This window comes from Suricata suricatta, chromosome 11, assembly GCF_006229205.1.
Source record: "Suricata suricatta isolate VVHF042 chromosome 11, meerkat_22Aug2017_6uvM2_HiC, whole genome shotgun sequence".
Classification (NCBI taxonomy): domain Eukaryota; kingdom Metazoa; phylum Chordata; class Mammalia; order Carnivora; family Herpestidae; genus Suricata; species Suricata suricatta.
In genome coordinates, this window is record NC_043710.1 from 49570947 (window position 1) to 49594016 (window position 23070).

General features: G+C 36.8%; 1 protein-coding gene across 5 annotated transcripts; it reads left to right on the forward strand.

The window, feature by feature from the left end:
- Positions 1 to 1093: 1093 nt before the first annotated feature.
- On the forward strand, positions 1094 to 16906 carry ZNF214 (zinc finger protein 214). 5 transcript variants are annotated; one of them, XM_029957226.1, is made up of 6 exons: positions 1094 to 1319; positions 1702 to 1760; positions 2352 to 2439; positions 3347 to 3382; positions 13677 to 13838; positions 14961 to 16906. In XM_029957226.1, exons 5-6 carry the CDS (start codon positions 13712 to 13714, stop codon positions 16631 to 16633), a joined length of 1800 nt encoding a protein of 599 aa, XP_029813086.1. In that variant the 5' UTR covers positions 1094 to 1319; positions 1702 to 1760; positions 2352 to 2439; positions 3347 to 3382; positions 13677 to 13711; the 3' UTR covers positions 16634 to 16906. The 5 variants fall into 5 exon arrangements, with proteins under 5 accessions (XP_029813086.1, XP_029813087.1, XP_029813089.1 ...); XM_029957228.1 differs by having other exon boundaries at positions 1305 to 1319; positions 1665 to 1760; XM_029957227.1 differs by lacking the exon at positions 3347 to 3382.
- The last annotated feature ends 6164 nt before the right edge of the window (positions 16907 to 23070 follow it).

The following is a 23070-nucleotide window of genomic DNA, read 5'->3' on the forward strand; positions in this document are numbered from 1 at the left end:
ATGATTTTCAAACTGTTATCTTGGGAGTCATAAGAAATTCAGGTGTTCATTTCCTAGTGGAGGCCAGAGGGGTAGGCTCTGGACCACTCATTTCCACTAAACATTGAACTGTAAATACATAGTTAACATTGAAAGAGTATTTCCTATGTGCCAGGGACCAGTTTAAGCATTTTGACGACACTAACTCAATTAATTCTAATAACAAGTCTGTAAAATAGTATTATGCTGCCTATTTTAAAGATGACACAAAAAGATCTCCAGCCAAGATCACATCCTGAGTGGGTGGTGTGGTCAGAATAGAATCCAGGACTACCCTAAAAAACGTTCCTTGACTAATATTTGAATACTATTGATCCAGCCCAAGTTTGAGGAAAAGTGCCCAAGGAAATGAAAACATTTTTCTAAGAGAACATTGAAGATGATAATAGAAGAGCTGGTGGTTGGATCTTTTTCTAGAGCTCGTTCCCACCGCTTCGCCTGTATCCCACCTTGCCTTTCTCTTTCAGGAGTCTCCAGAGTGCGGAGGACTTGGCAGGAAGAGAAGAGGGAGCAAGGAGGAAAGCGCGACCCTTCTACCGCGTCAGCGGAAGCCAAACGGGTCCTGGGCAACCATAACCTGGAATGTGAAAGGTCCTCTGTGGCTACGCGACTCCAACCTGGAGTTTAGGGACAATGCTCGGGCCAGGGCTAGTGGGGTGCCTATTCCGCCGACACGGGACAGCGGGAGCAACCTTCCCTTCCCCCCAAAACAAAGTGACAGTAAGGGTTTCCCCAGGTTCCTGTTGGGGGATTCCGCACTCGCCGGTTGTTAGGGTTCCAGAATTCTTCGAGGCTGGCCGCTCAGATCCATGAATCCCCAGCCCAGCCTCCTTCCCAGGGTCCCTATAAGCACCTAGAACAGTCCTATTTCGTTAGCATCTGGGGGTGATTAAGTCCTGCCCTCCGATTAGAACTCGGAGAACTCAAGCTTCCGAACCCCTGGTCCCGGGCCTTCTGTCCAATCAGGAGCCACGTTCTCTTGCGCTATCCTTTCCCGCCCCGCCCCGCCCGTCTCCATGGAAACGCTCCGTGTGTCTACTCAGAGGCCCGCAGCTTCCTTTTCGATCTAGCGGGGCTGCGGCCATTGTTTGTGTAGACGGACTGTTTTGGCCGGTCCCGTCCCTTTCAGAGACTCCACAAGTGACGCGGATTCTCGGGAGCACCGAGCCAGAAGCGGACAAGGGCGGGGAGAGCTGTGGCTGAAGAAAGAGTGGCAGAAAAGGGAGGGTAAGGGGCCGAGAAACGGCTCCGGCTTAGAAATTCCGAAGACATCAGTGTAGGTGGGTCCTTCACAGTCGCCCTCCCCAAATTAAAACTGAATAAAGGGAAGGAGAGAGGAAGACAGAGGCAACTTTGACCCTGGGACCAGGGTGCTCGGGACTGGAAGGTTTGGGGGCAGAGTTCGCGTCGGGGGTCTGGACGTGGAACGGAGGCCGCGCGCGTCTGAGCTGCCGGAGCAGAGGCCGCGCGGATCCGTGGCCTTTACGCAGGCAGATTACGCTCCTCGAGAACCATTTGTGTGTCTGAATCCAAAGACACTCGGGCAGCCCGTGGCGCGGTGGGAGAGCTCAAACCTAGGCTGCTTTCGGCCCGCCCACGAATCTTTTTTTTTTTTTTCTTTCTAGAGAAAGAGGGCTCTTAACTGTTTATCATTTTCCCCAGGGACCTGTGATCACCAGGGCAGGACTGTGGTAGCAAAGGCTCACGCCCCCATTTTACAGGTGAGGAAAGTGAGGTCCTGGGAGCTCTAGAAGTTTGGTCATTTTCAAAGTTCTACAAGTGGTTAGTGATGAGGTCCTGGGAACGCTAGATCTGGGACCGTTCGTTAAGATTCTAGGAACTCTGATAGTAAATGCAGTATTTCTGCGTAATAAGTGAAGAGCAATGGGATTATTTTTCTACTTATTGAAGAAAATGAGGAAAATACGTTAAGAATAGTAACAAAGTGCCCTATTTATTATTTTGCTATTTTTGTTAATAATTGATTAGGGAATCCTTGAGGCTCAGCCAGGTTAAATTACATTAGAGAGCATCTGCATCTCTGGAGGAATTGTGATATCAAATTCTGTTTGCATGCCCAAACAAGAATTGTACCTTTGACGTTTATAAAGGTTCAGAAATAAAGTCCTGGGTTCCAATTCTCATAACTCTCCCATCTTGCCCTTGAAAAGGAACAGAAATGTTCTTGCGTTCTTTCTGGCCTCTTTCTAGGAGGTTTTGGGGGTCACACCCAGTTAGTCTGTGGGGATTGTGGTGAGTTTGGGAATCGCAAAGCATGCCCAGTTTTTCATTCCTCCTTTCTTCTCTCTCAGCTCATACCCCTCAAAATCCACCCTTCCCTAAAAGAGGAGCATAAGGGAGGAAGGAATGTTCACGATTTTCCTCATAGTCTGATCCCAGGTGAGTAGGACTGTCTTACTTATTAAATGCCCCTGAATTTTCCATCGGTAGTGGGAATAGTGGAAGTGGCAGTGGGGATGGATGAACCAGATAGAATAGAAAATGTTCCTCACTTGCTTGAGAAACGTCCACGCCTCCTATTCCCACCCAGTGTCTTTTCCCAACATTTACTCATTTACTCAGCCATTCAGGTCTGCTGTATAATTTGTACTGGTTTTGATGCTCTAGGATCAAGAAATTTAAGGATGTTTTTTCCTGAACATTGGGGAGATAAACCTTATGAGGTTAATAATTATTTCTCAAGTTAGCAAACTAAGTGTTAGAATGAGTGGCACTTAAAAGACAGGAACTCAGGTTTGAAAAATCATCATGAATAGAAGATACTATTATTCAAGATGAGAAGATCATCATTTAGTCTCAGACAAATATTGAGGGGAAAAATAAGAAAACTGAGCTAGTTACAGTAGAGTCTAAGTAGGCAAGGATAAGGTGAGGTCACAATGTGGAAAGCTATGCTATTCATGTTTAATTGGTTACTTATTCTTGTGCACCGCTCAGTCCCTGCACATCAACCAGAGGCAGCCATTACTGACATTTGGATCTATTTACTTACAGTCTTTTATCTAATATTTGATATACATATATACTCACTAATTTGTACAAACACTAATATGTATACATATATACAAAAATAGACACATAGGTAACTAACATACATATATAGAGAGATTAGTTATATATAAAAAAATTTGAACATAATAGGCTCCGTGAGGGCAGAGAACATTTCCAGTGCACAGGATTGTGCGTGGCATGTAGTCAGCACTCATTGAATATTTGTTGAATTATATTACTTGCATAGTTTTTTCATTTAACATATAATTGACAGTTTTTCAAATTTTTTTTGTAGCATGAGTTTTAAAGACTATCTAGTATTGCATTCCAGGTATGTATTATTCCATTCCAGGTATATATATGTTTCTTTCCAGGTATATGTACTTTATTTAAATTTTCTTTCTTGAGGAAAAATTTAAGTAAGTCTCAATATTTTACTGTTATAAGCATTTTCTATTAAATATTTTTATACATAATTAAGTGTATCTCTTTATATCTTCAAGATATGCTTGGAGAAATAGGATAACAGAGTCAATGAATATAATGTTTGTATTTTAGGATTTTGAAAAACTTAAGTTCTTTTTTAGAAATTCCACATGAATTAACTTCTGTAGCCATTTGATGAACGATCCTATCTTTCTGAACCTTTACCAGCTTTGAGTATTTAAGATTTTGCGTTGAATTGCATCCCTTTAATCTTTAGTAAGGTTGACCATTTTTGCATACATTTACTGATCATTTGCATTCTTTCTTTGACATAAATAATGTATGCCTCTTGGCATGCATTACTTTTTTTTCTACTGAATTTTTTGTTTCTCTTTGATAAAAAGTATTCTTTGTATGTAAAAGATATAAGCCATTTGTTAATTGCTATATTTTTCCCTTTTGTCATTTGCCGTTTAGGACTTCTTTGTTCATGTAATTTTCAAATTTGTTTACAGTGAAATCTTATTTCTTTTTATTAATAAAGTACTTTGAGAACTCTTCCTCACCCTCAAATCTAATACATAATTACTTTCATTTTCCTCAATTATTTTTTATAGTTTCAAGTAATTTAAAAGTTTTACTCTGAAGTCTTTCAGGTATTTATTTTGCTGTGAGAAATGACAGAACTTAAACATTCTTTCCCACCCTGCACTTATTTTATTTTTCTTATAATGTTTACTTTCTCCAGTGATTGCAGTGCTGCCTGTTTATATACCAAATTACTAACTTCATTACATACACACATACACAGTTACACACATAGATCACTTTTGGAGCTGTCCTGTTTAATGGACCTACCTCTCAGTTCTGCTATCAATGTCTATTTAATTTTGTTCCTTTAAATATAGTGCATTTAATAGGCAATGAAGAGGAATTTAGCCATTTCCCTCCGCCTCATTTGAGGATAAAAAAAGGAAAGAGATAGTTCGTTTTGGAAAAAAAGGAAATAAAAGTTATAAGTTTTAAATATTGGATATATTAACCTTTCAGTATATTTTTTAGTATAGCATATTGGTCAAAATACAGGCTCTGGGTCCACAATCTAAGCTTGTTTCATGCCTCTACCACTTCTGAGTTACGTGAACTAGATTGCATTACCTACCCAGCTTTTCATCTCTGAAGTGGGGAAATAGAACTTACTAGGGTTAAGAAGGTTAAATAAGATGAAACATATAAAAAACGAGCACAGTGCTTGACAAAATCACTAAGAACTGGTTGCTATTCCGTTACTTATTATTTATAATATAATGCTATGTATACAACTATCTCTAGTCACTAAAACATAAGAATTGAGCAGGGAATCTAGCTTAATTTTTTTCTTTCTTTTTTTTTTTTTTGGCCAATGGCTAGTCAAATGTCCTGGCATCATTAATTATATAAGCCGTCTTATCTCTACAAATTTGATATTACCTTTATCATGTTTGGAATTCTCTGCTATATTTCGGTCCATTTCCAGATTTCTATTCTTTTCTATTGATCTTCTCTATTCCTGTGTCAACCTCATGGTGTTATAATTACAGAGTTTTAATATGCCACTGGATTAGTCTGCTCTTGTTATTTTTAAATTATTTTATTATTTTTTAAATTTACATCCAAGCTGGTTAGCATATAGTGCAATGATGATTTCAGGAGTAGAATCCAGTGATCCATCCCCTACATGTAACACTCAGGGCTCATCCCAACAAGCGTCCTCCTCAGTGCCCCTTGCCCATTTAGCCCATCCCCCCACCCATAACCCCTCCAGCAACCCTCAGATTGTTCTCTATATTTGAGCCTTTTGTTTTGTCCGCCTCATTTTTATATTATTTTTGCTTCCCTTCCCTTATGTTCATCTGTTTTATATCTTAAAGTCCACATGAGTGAAGTCATGTTATTTGTCTTTCTCTAATTTTGCTTAACATAATACACTCTAGTTCCATGCACATAGTTGCAAATGGCAAGATTTCATTTTTTGACTGCCAAGTAAAATTCCAGTGTGTGTGTGTGTGTGTATGCACATCCATATACCATGGATATATACCATTTTTACCCATTCATCTGTTGATGAGTGTTTGGGCTCTTTCCCTACTTTGGCTATTGTTGATAGTGCTGCTATAAACCTTGGGGTGCATGTGCCCCTTCGAAACAGCACACCTGTATCCCTTGGATAAATACTTAGTAGTGCAATTGCTGAGTTACAGGGTAGCTCTATTTTTAATTTTTTGAGGAACCTCCATACTGTTTTCCAGAGTGGCTGCACCAGTTTGCATTCCCACCAGCAGTGCAAAAGGGTTCCTCTTTCTGTCCATCCTCACCAACATCTGTCATTGACTGAGTTGTTAATTTTAGCCATTTTGACAGGTGTGAGGTGGTATCTCATTGTGGTTTTGACTTGTATTTACCTCATAATTAGTGATGTTGAGCATGTTTTCATTTGTCTGTTAACCATATTGATGTCTTCTTTGGAAAAGTGTCTATTCATGTCTTTTGCCCATTTCTTCACTGGATTGTTTTTTGGGTGTCATTTCTTTTTAATAACAGTTTTTCTTTCTCTCACAAAAGTACTTGAAAATCAGTTTCTCAGACCCACCCCCAAATCTGTAAGTATCATTGAAAATGTGGATAAGTTTAATGAGAACAAAATTATGTTTATTTCTCCTACCTAAGATTGAGGAGTGTTTTCTAAATTTAAAAGCTACATTTATTTAGGTTCTAAGTATTTTTCTTAAGCTTTTAGAAATATATATATATTTTTTAATGTTTTTATTTATTTATTTTTGAGAGAGACAGAGATAGACAGATTATGAGTGGGGGAGGGGCAGAGAGGGAGACAGACTCTCAAGCAGGCTCTGTACTGTCAGCACAGAGCCCACTGCAGGGCTTGAACTCACAAACCGCCAGATCATGACCTGAGACAAAAATCAAGAGTCAGACATTTAACCAACTAAGCCTGCCAGGTGCCCCAGGAATTTTATTTTTTAATTGGTATTATAAATGTTGTTTTAAAAATAACTTTTAATGACTGTATGTCTGAGCTCGGCATGGTTACTTAATTTGAACTTTTATTGTGATGCATTCATACATGCAAAAGAACATACTAAAATATATATATATACATATATATAAATTAATATACAATAACATGAATACCCACCATCTGGACCAGCAAATACTTTTAAAAGCCACCCTGCCAACCCCACAATTTCATTCCTTCCTTTTCCTAGAGAGGCAACTGCTATCTTAAATGTTGTGCTTATTATTCCTTAGCTTTTTTTCCCTCAGTTTTATATAAATGGTATCACTATTTATATAGTTTTATATAAATAGTCTCCAGAGTTTTATATAAATGGTATCAACTATTCTGTGAATGGCTTCTTTAGTATAATGTTAGCTTCATGTACCTCAGGTTTTCTTCACTGCTGTGTATGCTTTCACAGTATGACCAACAACTTATTTATCATTCCTGCTGTTGTTGGGCCTTTGGTATTGCTTCCAGTGTTTTACTTTACAGTGGTTACACTGAAAAAGTTGTATGTATTTTCTGGCATACATGTGTATGTTTTTTTAGGGTACAAACCTAGTATTAGAATTGGCTTCCCTTATAATTACTAATAATTTTCAGATGATTTTCTTTGGTTTCCCATATACAACCATACCTTCTGCAGATAATTGTCTACTTGCATTGGGAAATACTTTCATCAGTGGTTTAAATATAGAATTTGCAGTATCCCTGTTGAGTTCCCAGTCCTAATGGGCATGCCTTTAATGTTTTACCTTTGGATTTGAGATATATTTGCATGTCTTTATTTTTATTTTGCTAACTTGCTTTGCTTGTAGTTTTAAATGAAGGATCCATGCTAAATTTTAAGAATTACCTTTTTGCCATTGATTAAAATATATGGTTTTTCTTATTTAACATTAACAAGACAGTTTTTAGTTAATAGATTTCTTCATCTAGGCCTTCCTTTACCTTTTGGAATAAGCCACCATTCTGCCGTGCTACAATTTGGTTTGATATTGTAGTAGATTGTATCTGCATTTTCCAAGATGGCCACACCTATAACATATCTGTCTCTTCATGCTCATCTTACAATGTGACTTACACTCTTACCACCAAAAAGTAGGATCTGTGTCTCCTCTCCTCAAATCTGGCTGGGGCTTATGATCACTTCAATCAGTAGAGGTGATGCTGTGATTTCCAAAGCTATGTCATAGAAAGGATGCAGCTTTTGCTTGCCTCTACATTGAGAAGAGGCTTAGGCCATGTGACCAAATGCAAAGAAACTGAGATCTTCCATCAGCAGTCACAACCAGCCTGGCAGCCATGTGACTGAGCCACCCTTGAAGTGAACCCTCCAGCTGAATCAACCCTTACAAAAAAAGTGATTGCTGCTCCTGTCAACGAGTCAACAGTCTCATAAGGGGTCTGAGCTATAGCTGCCCGGCCAAGCCATTCCTGAATTCCAGAGAAATGTAAAAAATAATAAGATAAACTGGCAGTATGGCACTATGTTATAAATATAGGTGCTGCTCAATTTTATTAGCCTTATATTTTACTTTATTCTTGAAGTTTATATCAATATTCATTAGTAATACAGTATAGATCTGTAGTTTTTTGACTTTTACTGTCTCAGTGTTTTCTTGAATGTCTTAAAAGTTTTCATATTTTTCTCAGTATGATTTGGAATAATTTAATAGCTTCAAATATTCTGTTCCTTGAAAATTTGAGATAATTTATGTGAGAAAACATTTGGCTCAGTTTTGAAGGTCATAGTTCTTTGACAACTTCAGCAGTTTCACATAGCTAATCTGTTCAGGTGTTTTCTCTCTTTTCTTTAGGACTTATTGAATGGTTTTCTAGGAAAAAAAAACATATTTCCTATTAAGATTTCTTTCTTTAGTTTCTATTAAGATTTATTTTTAAAAGAGCTGTGGAAAGTGCCCACCTAACATTCACTTAAGTTTTTATCTGTTGCCACCTCCCCAATGTCCATTATAACTTTTTTCTATTTAGGCTCACTCCTTTTTTCCCCCTTTGGTTAGCTAGCTGGTAAGTTATCTATTTTATTGTTAATATTTTCTTCCAAAGAACTGGCTCTTAGATTCATAATAGTAAATGTTTTTAAATTCCACCATTTTCTTTTACTTCCTCTATATAGCATTCCCTTTATTAATCTATCTAGTGTTCACATTGTATATGATACCAAGTTGGAATCCACTTTTATGTTTCATAACACCATGTCGTAAATAATCCATTCTTTCCTCTTATATGTTTAATGCCACCTTTTTTGTTAATGTGTTTTCATTTATACATATATATATAAACACACACATATATATCACACATAAAAACACATATATATCTGAGTCTTCCATGATGTTCTATTAGTCTTTCTTTGAGTTTTGATTTAATGTTGTAGTTTCGTGGTATGTCTCTATCTGATAGAGCAGGTCATCCTGCTTGATTTACTTAAGTCTTTATGTTATAGATTTCTTTTCCATCCCTGTAAATTTTAGAGGAAAAAGTATATTGTGTTCCTCAAAATATCCAGCTTGAAATTGGACTGGGGGTATACAGAACTTAATTCAAAACATCCAAGATGCTTCTTGCATCTAAGTATGATGCTACTTTTATTTAGATCATCTTCTTTCTGTTTATTGGAATTTAAAAGTTGTCTTCAAAGAGTTCTTTATGTTTTTGGTTAAGAAGTGTTTGTTTTTGTTTTACTTTTTTGTGAACGGTATCCTCTATTTTCTAGTAGTTGACTGCTGATACATTTATGCTGTTGCTTTATTATACCTGGTAATTTTGCTGAGCTTTCTATTTAGTTTATGGTTTACCTGTATACTCTTCATTTTTCTAAGTAGATTGCCATAACATATGTAAATAATTACATTTTTGTTTTTCTAATTCTTTTGCCTTTTGTTTCATTTTCTTATTTGTCAGACCTTTGGTACTATGTTGAGAGCCACAGTGATGATAGTCATTCTTATCTTGTTTACCATAATAAAAGGAACACATACGAAGATTCTATATTCAGCCTAATTTTGATGAAGGGTCCTAATATGTAACCAATTTAGGGAGTTTCTTTTTATTTCTATTTTGCTAAAAGTGTTTTATTTTATTTTAATTAAAAGATTTTTTTAAAGTTTGTCTGTTTTGAGAGACAGAGATAGAAATAGAGAGCACGAGCAGGGGAGGGGCAGAGCTAGAGATAGAGAATCCCAAGGAGGCTCTACACTGACTTCCAACATGGAGCTCTAACTCACAAACCACGAGATCGTGACCTGAACTGAAACCAAGAGCTGAATGCTTAACCAACTGAGCCACCTGGTTTTAGCCCCTGCTAAAAGTTTTTAAAGACCATGTACAGGTGTTGAACATTATGAACTTTATCACATGATTTTTCTGCATCAGTTAATTATGGTTTTCTTCTATAGACTATTAATATAGTGAATTATGTTGATAGATTTTCTCATGTTGAAGTGTCCTTCCTTCCTGTAATAAGCCATGCATAATCGTGATGCATATTTTTAATATATTCCTGAATTCAATTAATTAATACTTTGTTTAGGAGTTTTATAGAGTTATAAAATTTACAAATGGGATTGTAGTTTTACTTTTTGATATTGTCTTTATCTGGTCTTGAAGTCAAGATTACACTAGCCACATAACAAGCTAGCAATTTTCACTTTCTATTTTCTAAAACAATTTGGCTGTAATTGTAATTAACCGCTAACAATGCTTGCTACAACAATAGTATATTACTTCCTTATTGCAGTTTAAAATAACACACATTTTTATGTGACTCAGTTTCTAAGAGTCGGGAACGTGGGAGCAGCATAGCCGTATGGTTCTGACCCCGGGTCTCTCACGAGGCTGCAGTCAAGCTGTCAGCAGGACTGCAGTTACTGGAAGGCTTCACCGGGGATGGAGGGTCCTCTGCTAAGATGGTTCACTCATGTGTCTCTTGGCAAAATGCCTCACTTCACACAGCGGACAGAAGCATCAGTTCCTTGCCACATGGCCTGTTCACAAGGCTCCTCAGTATTCGCACGACATAGCTCCTCCAAGAGTGAATGATCTAAGAAAAAGAGCAAGGAGGAAGCTGCAGTGCCCTTAAGACCTACTCTTGAAAGTTGTACACCTTTACTTCTTCCCCTTCTGTTCTTTTATATAATATTCATCAGAAGTGAGTCCCTAAGTCCAGTCCACTTTCAAGGGGTGGGGAACTGACTACACCTCTTGAAGGGAAGGTAATCATATAATTTGTGGACATATTTTAAAACTACCACAAATAAGATGACCTGTATGTATTGAAATGTGGAGTTGTATATTATACATTATGTGAACACTGCAAACCAGAATTATCATGTCTATGTTAAGAGAAAACATCAGTGGGGTATGTTTGTGCGTATGCATGAAGAAAGGTCAGAAAGGACATAGTAAAAACTATCCTGGTTACTTCTCAAGTTATTTAGGGAGGGTAGGCTTTCAGCTTTTACTTATTATTATTCAGAATTAATGAAAATTTTATGAATTTATTTTCAGTAAGAGCAACTAAATTCTTAATCTCTAGTGTATTTTTAAAGCAATTCTTAAATATTTTTAAAATAAGCCAATAATAACAGACCAACAGAGTTTTATTTTTCTATGCTTTTTACAAAATAAGGAATCAGTGGGTCCATTTATTTTCTGTTCTAATTCCAGTTTTCAGTCCTGCAGTCTGGGCTTCTGAGCATCCCAATTTACTTATTTCATCTATCTATCTATCTAAGTATATTCATTTGTTGTGTTAAAATAAACTTAACTATATTTTTTAAGTTTATTTTATTCATTTTCAGAGAGAGAGAGAGAGAGAGAGAGAGCAGGGAGGGGCAGAGAGAGAGGGAGAGAGAGAGAATCCCAAACAGGCTCTTCACTGCATAGCCCAATGAGGGGCTCCAACTCACTGTGAGATCCTGACCTGAGCAGAAATCAAAACTAGGACACCCAACCGACTGACCCACCGAGGCACCCCATACGTAGACTTATTAGATTTTACATTTTAAACCTTTATTTTATAAATTTAAAAATAAACAGCACTGAATTTTCTCATTCTTCAGTTCTTATCTGTGGTAATATTTCATTGTTTAGGCATGGATTTTCATGTGGGTTATTTGGAAAACAGTACCTGGGTAGTAGACTTTGAATCCTTGAATATTTCAGTACATCTTCCTTTTGTCAACACAACAAGGATGTACATGGAAATCTTGATTTACAACCCTCACCAAGTTGTTTTTGACTTCTTTTATAGTAGGCCTGGGTTTAAAAACCACTATGTTGCAACTGTATGATCTTATACAAGTTACTTAATCTTGCTAAATGTTGGTTTCTGGGGCACCTGAGTGGCTCAGTTAGCTAAACATCTGACCTTGGCTCAGGAAATGATGGTCCATGAGTTTGAGCCCAGTGTTAGGGCTCTCCAGTCTCAGGAGAGACTGCTTTGAATCCTCAGTCTCCCTCTCTTTCTGCCCTTCCCCCCTCATAAATAAATAAACATTAAAAAAAAAGAAATTTAAATGTTGGTTTCCTTATTCCTTTAGTGTTGATAATTATATCTTATAGGATTGTTGTGATAATAAATGAGGTGACAGACCTTTTCACATAACTTTTTGATAATATTTAACTGCTATGGTTATAATAATTTGATGGTCATGGTATTCTAGTTTTCCTCCATTAAAAGTATGTATTTTCTTTATTGTAATATTTACTAAACAGTTTTAATTAAATTTTAGAATTGGGAATATGTCAAAGAAACAAAATGGATGTGTCACATAACCAACTTATGAGCTGTTCTCTCCACTAAGAGAAATATTTTTAGGCAGTCTGAATACATACATTTATCTTTTCTTTCTAAAGCTGCATGATGATAAAAAACTAAAAAAGAAATGTATGAAAACCTGCAATGATGAAGTAAAGAGTCATTAGCAAATGAGAAATCTCAAAAAAACTTGGAAGACAACAGGAGCAACAGTGGGAAGAGCCACATAGGCCTAAAAGCATTATATCCTGGAATGCTCCACAGGAGAATAAGCATAAGACGGATTTGATGAGCCCTGTGAACTTCAGGGAAGCTGAGGGTATATCTATAACATTAGAGGCAGAGGGTCAGTCAATAAAGAGGATCCTAAAATATTTCCAGAAAGGAAAGAAAACATTGGTTGCAAAGGAATTAAACAAACAGAAAGTCTTAGAAACAATAATGAAGGCTTATGAACAGTGAAACAATTCTGAGAAAAGTTCTTTTTGCTCTAGAATTAAATACCCAGTCACTGTGAGTGATAATAAGGATGTAACCATGCTTGGTGATTCTCCTTTAAACCAAAATTGTGTCTTGAACCTTACCTGTTTCTCACCTTTGCTTTCTTCAGTAGCCATAGACTTACCATTCATAAGCTTGATTGAATTCATTGGGCCTGTACCTCCTAATTAATGGAATAAATCACAAAAGAGGAAGAATCTTATAATCTTGAAAATGGAGCATAAAAAGAATAGCCAGCCCAGATTGGAGCAGGAAGATGAACATTTCCAGAATAATAAGGGTTGGAGGGAATTGACTTAATTTTTTTCAACCATTATTTGCTGATTTTTAAAATACGGATCATAATTGTATCTAAAGAGGGTCACTGTGAAGACTACTTAAAATATATGTGATGTACTTAGCCCAGTGGTTAGCACACAGATGCTGTGTAAATGTTCCTTAAGATGGCAGTGGGCTTCAGTGATTAGATACATTATTTAGCCATCCACTATTATTTTATTTTTTTAATTTCTTAAAATGTCTTTTTATTTATTTTTGAGAGACAGAGACAGCACGAGCAGGGGAGGGTCAGAGAGAGAGGGAGACACAGAATCCGAAGCAGGCTCCAGGCTCTGAGCTAGCTGTCAGCACAGAGCCTGACGCGGGGCTTGAACCCACAAACCGTGAGATCATGACCTGAGCCGAAGCCGGATGCTTAACCGACTGAGCCACCCAGGTGCCCCAGCCATCCACTATTATTATGTCGTCTTTTACCTTTCTTGTTTTTCTTCATTATTGAATTTCTTTTTTTTTTATTTGGTTTGTCACTTACATTACATGCTGAATGGCTGTTTCTTTGTCCATCTTCTCATTTAGATCTCTTCTTCCTGGAAAATCTGATCTTTGACCAGATGGCAGTAACATTTGAAGATGTGACTGTTATTTTTACTTGGGAGGAATGGCGATTCCTGGATTCTTCTCAAAAAAAGCTCTACAGAGAGGTCATGTGGGAGAACTACACAAATGTCATGTCAGTAGGTAAAGTTATCCCAGCTCTTAGGTAATAGAGCTAGTTTCTTCTGGGACCAGTTTTGTTAAGTATTTTGGTTCTTTATCTAGGTATTGTATTGAGATAGGATAAATATCTTCAGAAATGGGTCTTAAGCAGATGACAGATAGAAGATAGAGCAAGACATCTTCCAAGACACCCAGGCTATGTAATTGATAGGTATTTGTGATTATTATTCTTATTTATTTTCTGGAATTCAGTTAAAATACAGATTTCCATACATAACTCATTTTGTGTGGTTCTAAATTTGTTCTCTCTTCATACAATTTGTACAAGTTAGCTTTTGCTATATAACAAACTACCTCAAACTAGTGACTTAAAACAAACCTGATTATTTTTCATGATTCTCACTGGGTAGATGGATCTTCTGTCATACAGTGACATATCTGATTGGGGCTGGATGGTCTAAGATGAGGCTGGACAGTCTGACTCACATGTTCAGCACTGGGTCAATACCAGTGGGGATAAGGGGGGTGTGCTGACCATATGTCCTTCAAGCAGTCTAGCCCAGGCTTCTTTACATATTGGTGGTCACAGGATTTTCAAAACCAACTAGAGAGAGGACAAGCCCCAGTGGATAAGCACTTTCAAGTCTCTGCTTGTGTCACTTTTGCTATTATCCCAGTAAACAAAGCAAATTGTATAGCCCAGCTAAAGTCAGCATGGAAAGGGAACACGCAAAGGTACAGAGTTAATGCAGCCATTTTTTCACACAATCTATCACACTCTGCTAGAACAGAAAAATAGAAATATTTTATTTCTTGTAACAATGCCTCAAATAGAGTAATCTAATTAAATCTGTATTTAAGATTATTTCCATGAAGCAGTCAGCCTTACTTTTTGATTTCTAACAGTACCTGGTAAGTAGTAGATACTCAGGATACATCTTTGGAATGACTGAATAAGTGAATGAATGGATACACATATGAATAAACAAACACATGAATTTCAGACCTAAATATGGAACAGCCTGTCATAATACTTCTTTCCACTTGCACCTACACATACATTTCTGGAGATCATTGAGATACTTGGAAATTTTTTTACCACCACCTTCATCTCAACAATGGATTATCTGCTTATTCTTCTAGGAAACTGGAAAGAGAGTTACAAACCCCAAGAAGAAAGATTCAGATATTTAGAACATGAAAATCTTCCCTGCTGGCAAGGCTGGAGGAATGCCAGCAATCAGATATATAAGAATAGAAGCTTTGTGGAAACTATCCAAGGAATAGATTCCAAAGACCTCAAGCAACAAGACCTTTCCCACCATCAAGAATGGTTGATATTCTCCACACAGGTACCAGGGTATGGGAACTATGAACTGACTTTTGAAGGCAAAAGTCCTAGGAACTTAAAATATACAAAGTTTATACCCTGGCAGTCCTTAGAAACAAAACACAACCCTCAAGACTATGCTAGAGAAATCTACATGAATAATTCACATGGTTTTCAAGGAAGCAGATGCCATCTTGGCATATCAAAGAAAAATCTCTTTATGGAAAAAGAACAGAAGCTCATAGTTCAGCATTCTTGTATCTCAACAGGGGAAGCCTGTCCAGAGTACACCGGGGAGATATATCAACATGACCTACTGAAAGACTCTCTAGAAGAGAAATACTGTGGATGTAATAAATGTAAAGAAATTTATTATTGGAACTCACAGTATGTTTTCCACAGGAGAAATGAACTTGGAGAAAAGGTTTATCAGTGCTCTATCAGCACAGCTTGCTTATCTCAGAGATCAGACCTATACAGACATCCAAGAATTCACATAGGTAAGAAGCTATATGGATGTGATGAAGTTGATGGTAACTTTAGTCAGAGCTTAGGTGTTCACTTTCATCAGAGAGTCTGCACAGGGGAGGTTTCTTATATATGCCATGTGTGTAGTGAGAGCTTCAGTCAGATCTCTAGCCTTCGCAGTCATCAAAGAATCCACGCAGAAGAGAAACTCTATAAATTTGAGTGTGGTCAGGACCTCAGTAGAAATTCATTACTTCACATTCACCAGAGATTTCACATTGGAGAGAAGCCTTTTAAGTGCGATCAGTGTGGTAAGAGCTTTAGCCGGAGTTCAGTCCTTCACGTTCATCAGAGAGTCCACACAGGAGAGAAACCATATAAGTGTGATGAGTGTGGTAAGGGCTTCAGTCAGAGCTCAAATCTTCGAATTCATCAGTTAGTCCACACAGGAGAGAAGTCCTATAAATGTGATGACTGCGGTAAGGGCTTTACCCAGCGCTCAAATCTCCAGATTCATCAGAGAGTACATACAGGAGAGAAGCCTTATAAATGTGACGACTGTGGGAAGGACTTTAGTCACAGCTCTGATCTTCGTATTCATCAGAGGGTCCATACAGGGGAGAAACCCTATACTTGTCCTGAATGTGGGAAGGGCTTCAGCAAGAGTTCAAAGCTTCACACTCATCAAAGAGTACATACTGGAGAGAAACCCTATAAATGCGAACAGTGCGGTAAGGGATTCAGTCAGCGTTCACATCTTCTCATTCATCAGAGAGTCCACACAGGAGAAAAGCCCTATAAATGTGATGATTGTGGAAAGGGCTTTAGTCACAGCTCTAATCTTCACATCCATCAGAGGGTCCACACAGGAGAGAAGCCTTATCAATGTACTAAGTGTGGCAAGGGTTTCAGTCATAGTTCAGCTCTTCGGATTCATCAAAGAGTCCACTCAGGAGAGAAACCTCATAAATGCCATGAGTATTATAAGGGATTTGATCCGAATTTACATCTTCAATAATCACGATCAGGAAACCTTATAATTATCTTCATTTAGTTAACCACTTTAATCAAAGCTTAACCTTAAGCCCAGTATATGCTGCTGGGAAGAAAATTCTATAAATAACCCACGTAATCCCAAGCAACGTTTATAGTTTCCCCTAACTCCCACTAAGAAGCATTTGCTCCAAGAAGAAATCCTTAGGAGGATGCCTATATATTTAAAATTAAAGTGTATTTACTTTTTCTATTAATATACACAACCATTATAAAATGTATGAACGATTCAAGAAAATCATGTTTTATTCTAGTCTTTTTTGGTACATTTTCTTTCATGTGTATGAAATCATACTGTATATTTAACTTTGTATTTTCGCTGACTTCAAAACATTTACTTACACTTTGAACAGAAATTGGCTGGCTAGCTAGCTATGAAACAGCATCTTGACTTCCTTGTAAAGTCTCTAGAAACCACAGGAAAAAAACATACAAAACTTAAAACTCAAACTAGTAGATAACCTATTGCTCAAATGTGGAAGAATTAACTATAGGGCCAGTACAATTCAATTGCTTGTGACATAAGGTAGGAAAACGCTGCATGACACTTTATCCGACATAGGATGTCTTAGAGATGTTATCTCTGCCACCCAGAAAGGTCAGGAACCATTCTTTTGTTGCAGGGGTGTTGCACTTTGAGGTTACCATGGTGCAGTCTCACACATCCGCTTCTCAGGTATCCGCCTCCCCAGGTTTCCACATTTATTCATAGGTTCAGGCACCATGTAACAAGAAGTGCAAAATTTAATGTCTCTAAATAGGTGGTGAAAGATGTTGACAGAAGCTGAAGTGAATGCTAGAAACGAAACATACTCCATCTGTTCAAATTTAGAGATTTAAGCAGTAGACTCTGATTTAATCTCAGTAGAACAAAGGTAATCGAGAAATAGCTGCTGGAAGCAGAACTGAACTCAGAGCTATGTGCAAAACTGAACTAGTAAGCTAATGATGTAAGATGGGAGATTTGGCCATTATAAAATGGAGTAGTCAGTAGGAATACTCAAGTCCTAACTATTCATAATATAAATATGTTTAGATAACACTGCTCAAGAGAAACTAAATTAAGGGGACCTGTTCAGGGAAATAACAGGGAATTAACAGTACCAAAGAAAGAGAACCATTGTGAAGAGTTATAAATCAAGAGCCCTGAAAGTGAGCTATTTCAGTCTCCTGAAGAAATTTTCAAAAAAGTTTTAAAAAGGTGTCTTGAGTAGCGTGACAGAAAACCTGAAATCTGTAAAACGAGAGCAGAAATCCCTAAGTAGAGAGAGCCTCTGAAATAAAGAGAAAAATAATGAAGGTCTATAGGGAAATTTAAAATGGATCAAAGTGAAAGGCAGTAAGGAGAAATTCGAAGTGGCACTGCAGAATATCAAATAATGAATAAACTTGAGAGGATCTTTAATGTATGCAAAAAGGATAGTGAGATGGAAATCATGAGAAAAGACAAAGTAAAAAGAATGGAGATCCAATGCAGGAATTAAAGATGTTTCCAAGAAAATGTGGAACTAAATTAATGATCACAGAAATTATGACATTTTACCCAAGCTAAAAGTATATATGCTCACTAGATTTTAGGCAAAACCAATATAAAAACTATGCTTAGAAACAGCTTAGGGAACAAAGAATTGCAAGCATGCAAAAAGAAAAATTCTGGTTATCTACAAAGTTAGTGAAAACAGAGAATGGATAAAGAACTCTACCAGGAAATGTCAAACGACTGTGGAAAGACACCTTCAAAATTGTGAGATTAAAAAAAATCTATTACAACCTATTTAAACCAAATACATTTCTTTATTGTCTAAATTGTGCAGGTAACAAATGAGAAAACAGAAAACATCATACATGTTCCTTTCTTAAAGAGAGCTCATGAATATGGAGATCATGGCATAAAACTGGTTATGAGTACTAAAATCAGTTAAAAATGCAGTTAAGTCAGAATTGTTAATTTGCTTACAAAATGTCAAAAATTTTATTTATTTTTAAATTTTTTTAACATTTGTTATTTGAGAGAAAGAGACAGAGCATGAGCAGGGGACGGGCCAAGAAAGAGGGAGACACAGAATCCAAAGCAGGCTCCAGGCTCTGAGCTGTCAGCACAGAGCCCAACACAGGGCTCCAACCCATGAGCCACGGGATCATGACCTGAGCAAAAGTCAGCCACTTAACCGATGGAGCACCCAGGTACCCCCAAAATTTCAAAAATTTTAAATAGCTGTGCAAGAAAACCTTAAACAGATTATATATGAACCTCATTGGGAGAGTAGGGTTGTCAGATAAAATACAGAACACCCAATTTAGATTTCAGATATACAATGAATAAATATAAATATATCCCAAATATTGCATAGGACTTACACTAAGAAATTATTTGCTTATATGAAATTTAAATTTAATGAGGCATCCTGTGTTTTTATTTGGAAATTCAGCAACCCTGTGGGGGTAAGAATAACAAAAGAAAATGTGCTACGTTTCTGATCTTAAATAGCAAGGGCCCTACATCTTCTTGACTGTAACAATTAAAGAAATACGAGTGTAAAATGTTTTTTTTATAAAGTTAGGAATTGCAACTAATAGAACTAAAGCACATATACCTTTCAAAACAGAGGAGAAAATAAAAAAAAGAATATTCAGTCCCTATTAGCAAGAGACAGAAAAAATTAAAGCAAAATTATATTGATCAGTAACTATCCATTATTAATTAATGGATTGTTCAACATTAATTTACTAAATAATTTTATTGATACAAAAGAATAGGCAAAGCTTCATTAGGCAAACAAAAGGGAGTGCCTACAATATGTTTTTAAAGATGAACTAATTAAATCCATAAGGTGAAGAAAAATACAAGAACCAGTAGTTTCCTAGACTTACTATAATCAGAAAATACAATTGGTGGAAAAAATATGACTTGTAGTAACATTAAAATTTCTAAAAAAGAACAAATAAAAATATACAGTGAAAATCTGAAGAAAAGACGAATACAGATCTTATGACTTCTTTTTTTAACATTTATTTTTGAGAGACAGGGAGAGACATATCATGAGCAGGGGAGGGGCAGGGAGGGAGGGACACACAGGATCAGAAGCAGGCTCCAGGCTCTGCGCTGCCAGCACAGAACCTGAAGCAGGGCTCATACCCACGAACTGTGAGATCATGACCTGAGCCGAAGTTGGACGCTCAACTGACTGAGCCACCTAGGTGCCCCATAGAAGTCTTATGATTTTTTTTTAAGAGGAAATGTTCTTAAATTAATCTATAGCTTTATTACAGATTTCATCAAAATCCCAATGAGATTTGAAATTTAAAAAAATCTAGTCTTTTAAGAAAAATAGACATTAGAGAAGAACAAAGATAATTATAAGATTATTGAGATTGCTCTAAAATATACTGAAGTTAAAACCATGGAGAATTTGTACATTTGAAAACAATGTTCAGAATGCTGTCAGTAAATCACTTAGAAGTAGCAGTATATGGATTACATATGTATATGTAACATTTCATATATATGCATACATACTTTACATACATATCATAAAGATCTATGAATAGAAGAAGGATTATTCAATAAGGGTGCTGTGAAAATTATTTAACTCTTTGGTGAAAAATCAGGCTTTCATCTCATGACCTATGTTGTATGTATATGTTGATCTAATATAAATTAAAGCACAAGTGTTCAGGCTGCGTTCCATGAACCTCCATGTGGTTTTGTTTAGGCTGGTGCATCAGAAACAAACTACAGATTTAACTCCATCTTTATCTGATTCATATTCAAGACTTGCATAAGATTTCTTTTTAAAAGAGGGTTGTACTGGTTCAACATAAAATGTTTAGAGCAGGTTGGTTGAAAACAGGCTAACACATATGAATTTTCTGAGAATTAGAAAAAATACCTAGAAATTTGGCCACAAAAATTTTTTTAACTGTAGGTGAAAAACACTGACATCGGACAATAGGAAAGATATTTGTCATGAGTAAGACAGTTAAGAACTTTTATAAACTGGTAAGGAAGATACCTACTAAAGATTGGCAAAGGACATCAGCAATTAAAACAATGAAATACCACTTTTATTAACAATTATAATAGTTATTTTCAGTGAGAGTAGAGTGATGGATACTATTTACAATGAAGGTAAACTGATAGACTGTAGAAGCTATTTTGCTAATCATAAGCCTCAAAATTGTTGGTATTCTTTCCTACAGTGATTTCATATCTAGGCATATATTTTTTTGGAAATAGACCACACATTATTAAAGCATTTTTATTTCCAAAGTGATCTGATTTAAAAAATAGAACTATAGACCATATTTTAAAATCTCACAGAAAAAAGTCCAAGGACAGAAGCTTTCATATGGGGATTTGCTCCAGAATGCCATTAGACAAAGCCACTCTTTCAAAAACTTGTTTCTCTTTGGGTAGCCCCTCTTCTTTCTACACACTGAATGCCATTAGACAAAGCCACTCTCAAAAACTTATTTCTCTTTGAGTAGACTCTCTTCTCTCTATGCACTGACCTACTCTTTGCAGGTCTGTAGTTGCCACCACATCCATAAATTTTTTTTTTATTCTACTGCCTACCACTAACTTGTAAACTTCCTTCTGGGTTGCCATTCAGATTTCTGAGTGGGGAAGATGATTGACTCACTTTTTATTACTACCTCTACACAAGCCTTTGTGGCAAGGCTAAACCATAGACTTACTGTGAAGCCTCTGGATTGGCTGGCTTTGTTATCGGATGTTCACTCTGGTCCCTTCAGATATTCCCAGGGATGGGATAATAAGGCATATAACATGGCGCTTAAGGGTTGATGTTCCAAAAGATTTCCCCAGAAAGTGGTGGGTTTGAGCCAAGCATTCTGAATTACATTCAAACACAAAGATAGATGTTCAAGATATTTATTGCAGTATATTTTATGCTGTCCTCCCCCTCCAAAATCGGGGAAAAGTCAAATAAATTATGATGCATCTATATCTGTATAGATGGATTGTGGCTATCTTTATGTTCTTTATACTTTTCTGTATTTTTTATATTTTTATTGGTGCCTTATTTTCATAAATAAAAATAACATTTTTACATATAACTTACTAAAAATACATGATACTCCATTGTATTAGTTTATCATAATACTAATAAATTATATTATCAGGGGTTTGGAATTTTTTTAAAAGATTATATTTTTAAGTAATCTCTACATCCAATGTGGGGCTCAAACCCACAACCCCAAGATCAAGAGCCAGCTACTCCACCAACTGAACCAGCTAGGTGCCTCCGAACTTTTCATTTTTATATCATGAATTTAACTGCCATAAATGTCATCATGTATGAAGTTTTTGATTATTTTTGTCAATTTTTATAATTTTTTATATTTCATTATTGTATTAAAATACAGATCACAGAAGTATAATTTGTACAAAGGAGTGAAATAATGAAATTACATGATGTAGACAGCCAGCTACAAGTGGCTTGACATTGTTGGTGTATAAAGTATAAAAGTCAAAGGAGAGGTTAGAGAATGGCCAGATAATGAAAGACTTCCGTAAAAAGCTAAAAATTTGTTGGTCATGAAGAGACATTAAAGAATCTTTTTAAAAAAATTATTCATTTTGAGAAAAAGTAATTAGGGGAGAGGCAGAGAGAGAGAGGGAGAGAGAGAATCCCAAGCAGGCTCCACACTCATCATGGAGTCCAAAGCAGGGCTAGATCCCATGACCATGAGATCATGACCTGAGCAGAAACCAAGAATATGATGCCTAACTAGGTACCTAGGCACCCCAGAAACAAAGGTGCAAAACTATCATATTGAAAAGATGACTTTAACAACAGTCTGGAGACTGAATATGTTGTAGAGTAAGAGGAGTGAGTAAGAATGGAGGTCACAAGGCCCTTTAGTCAATGAGTTTTAACCGTAGGAAGCACTTTCCTTTTTTATTTAAGTTTTACTTATTTTGAGAGAGAGAGAGAGAGAGAGAGACCCCCACGATCGGAGAAGGGGCAGAGAGAGACAGAATCCTAAGTAGGCTCTGTGCCTGAAACAGAGCCTGAGGTGGGGCTCAAACCCACAAAACTTGGAGATCATGACTCAATCTGAAACTGAGTCCAATACTTCACCAACTGAGCCGCCCAGATGCCCCCTTTTATGTTTTTTTAGTTTATTCTGAGAGAGACAGCGAGAGAGAGCATGAGCGGGGGAGGGCAGAGAGAGAGAGGAGAGAGAAAATCCCAAACAGGCTTCACGCAGGCAGCACAGAGCCCAGACATGTGGCTCAAACTCACAAACAGATCATGACCTGAGCTGAAATCAAGAGTCCAAAGCATAACTAACAGAACCACCCAGGCACCCCAAGGCAGTTTCCTTTTTTAATTATTTGTTTTTATTTTTCCCTTACTGTGCTCACCAGTGCAA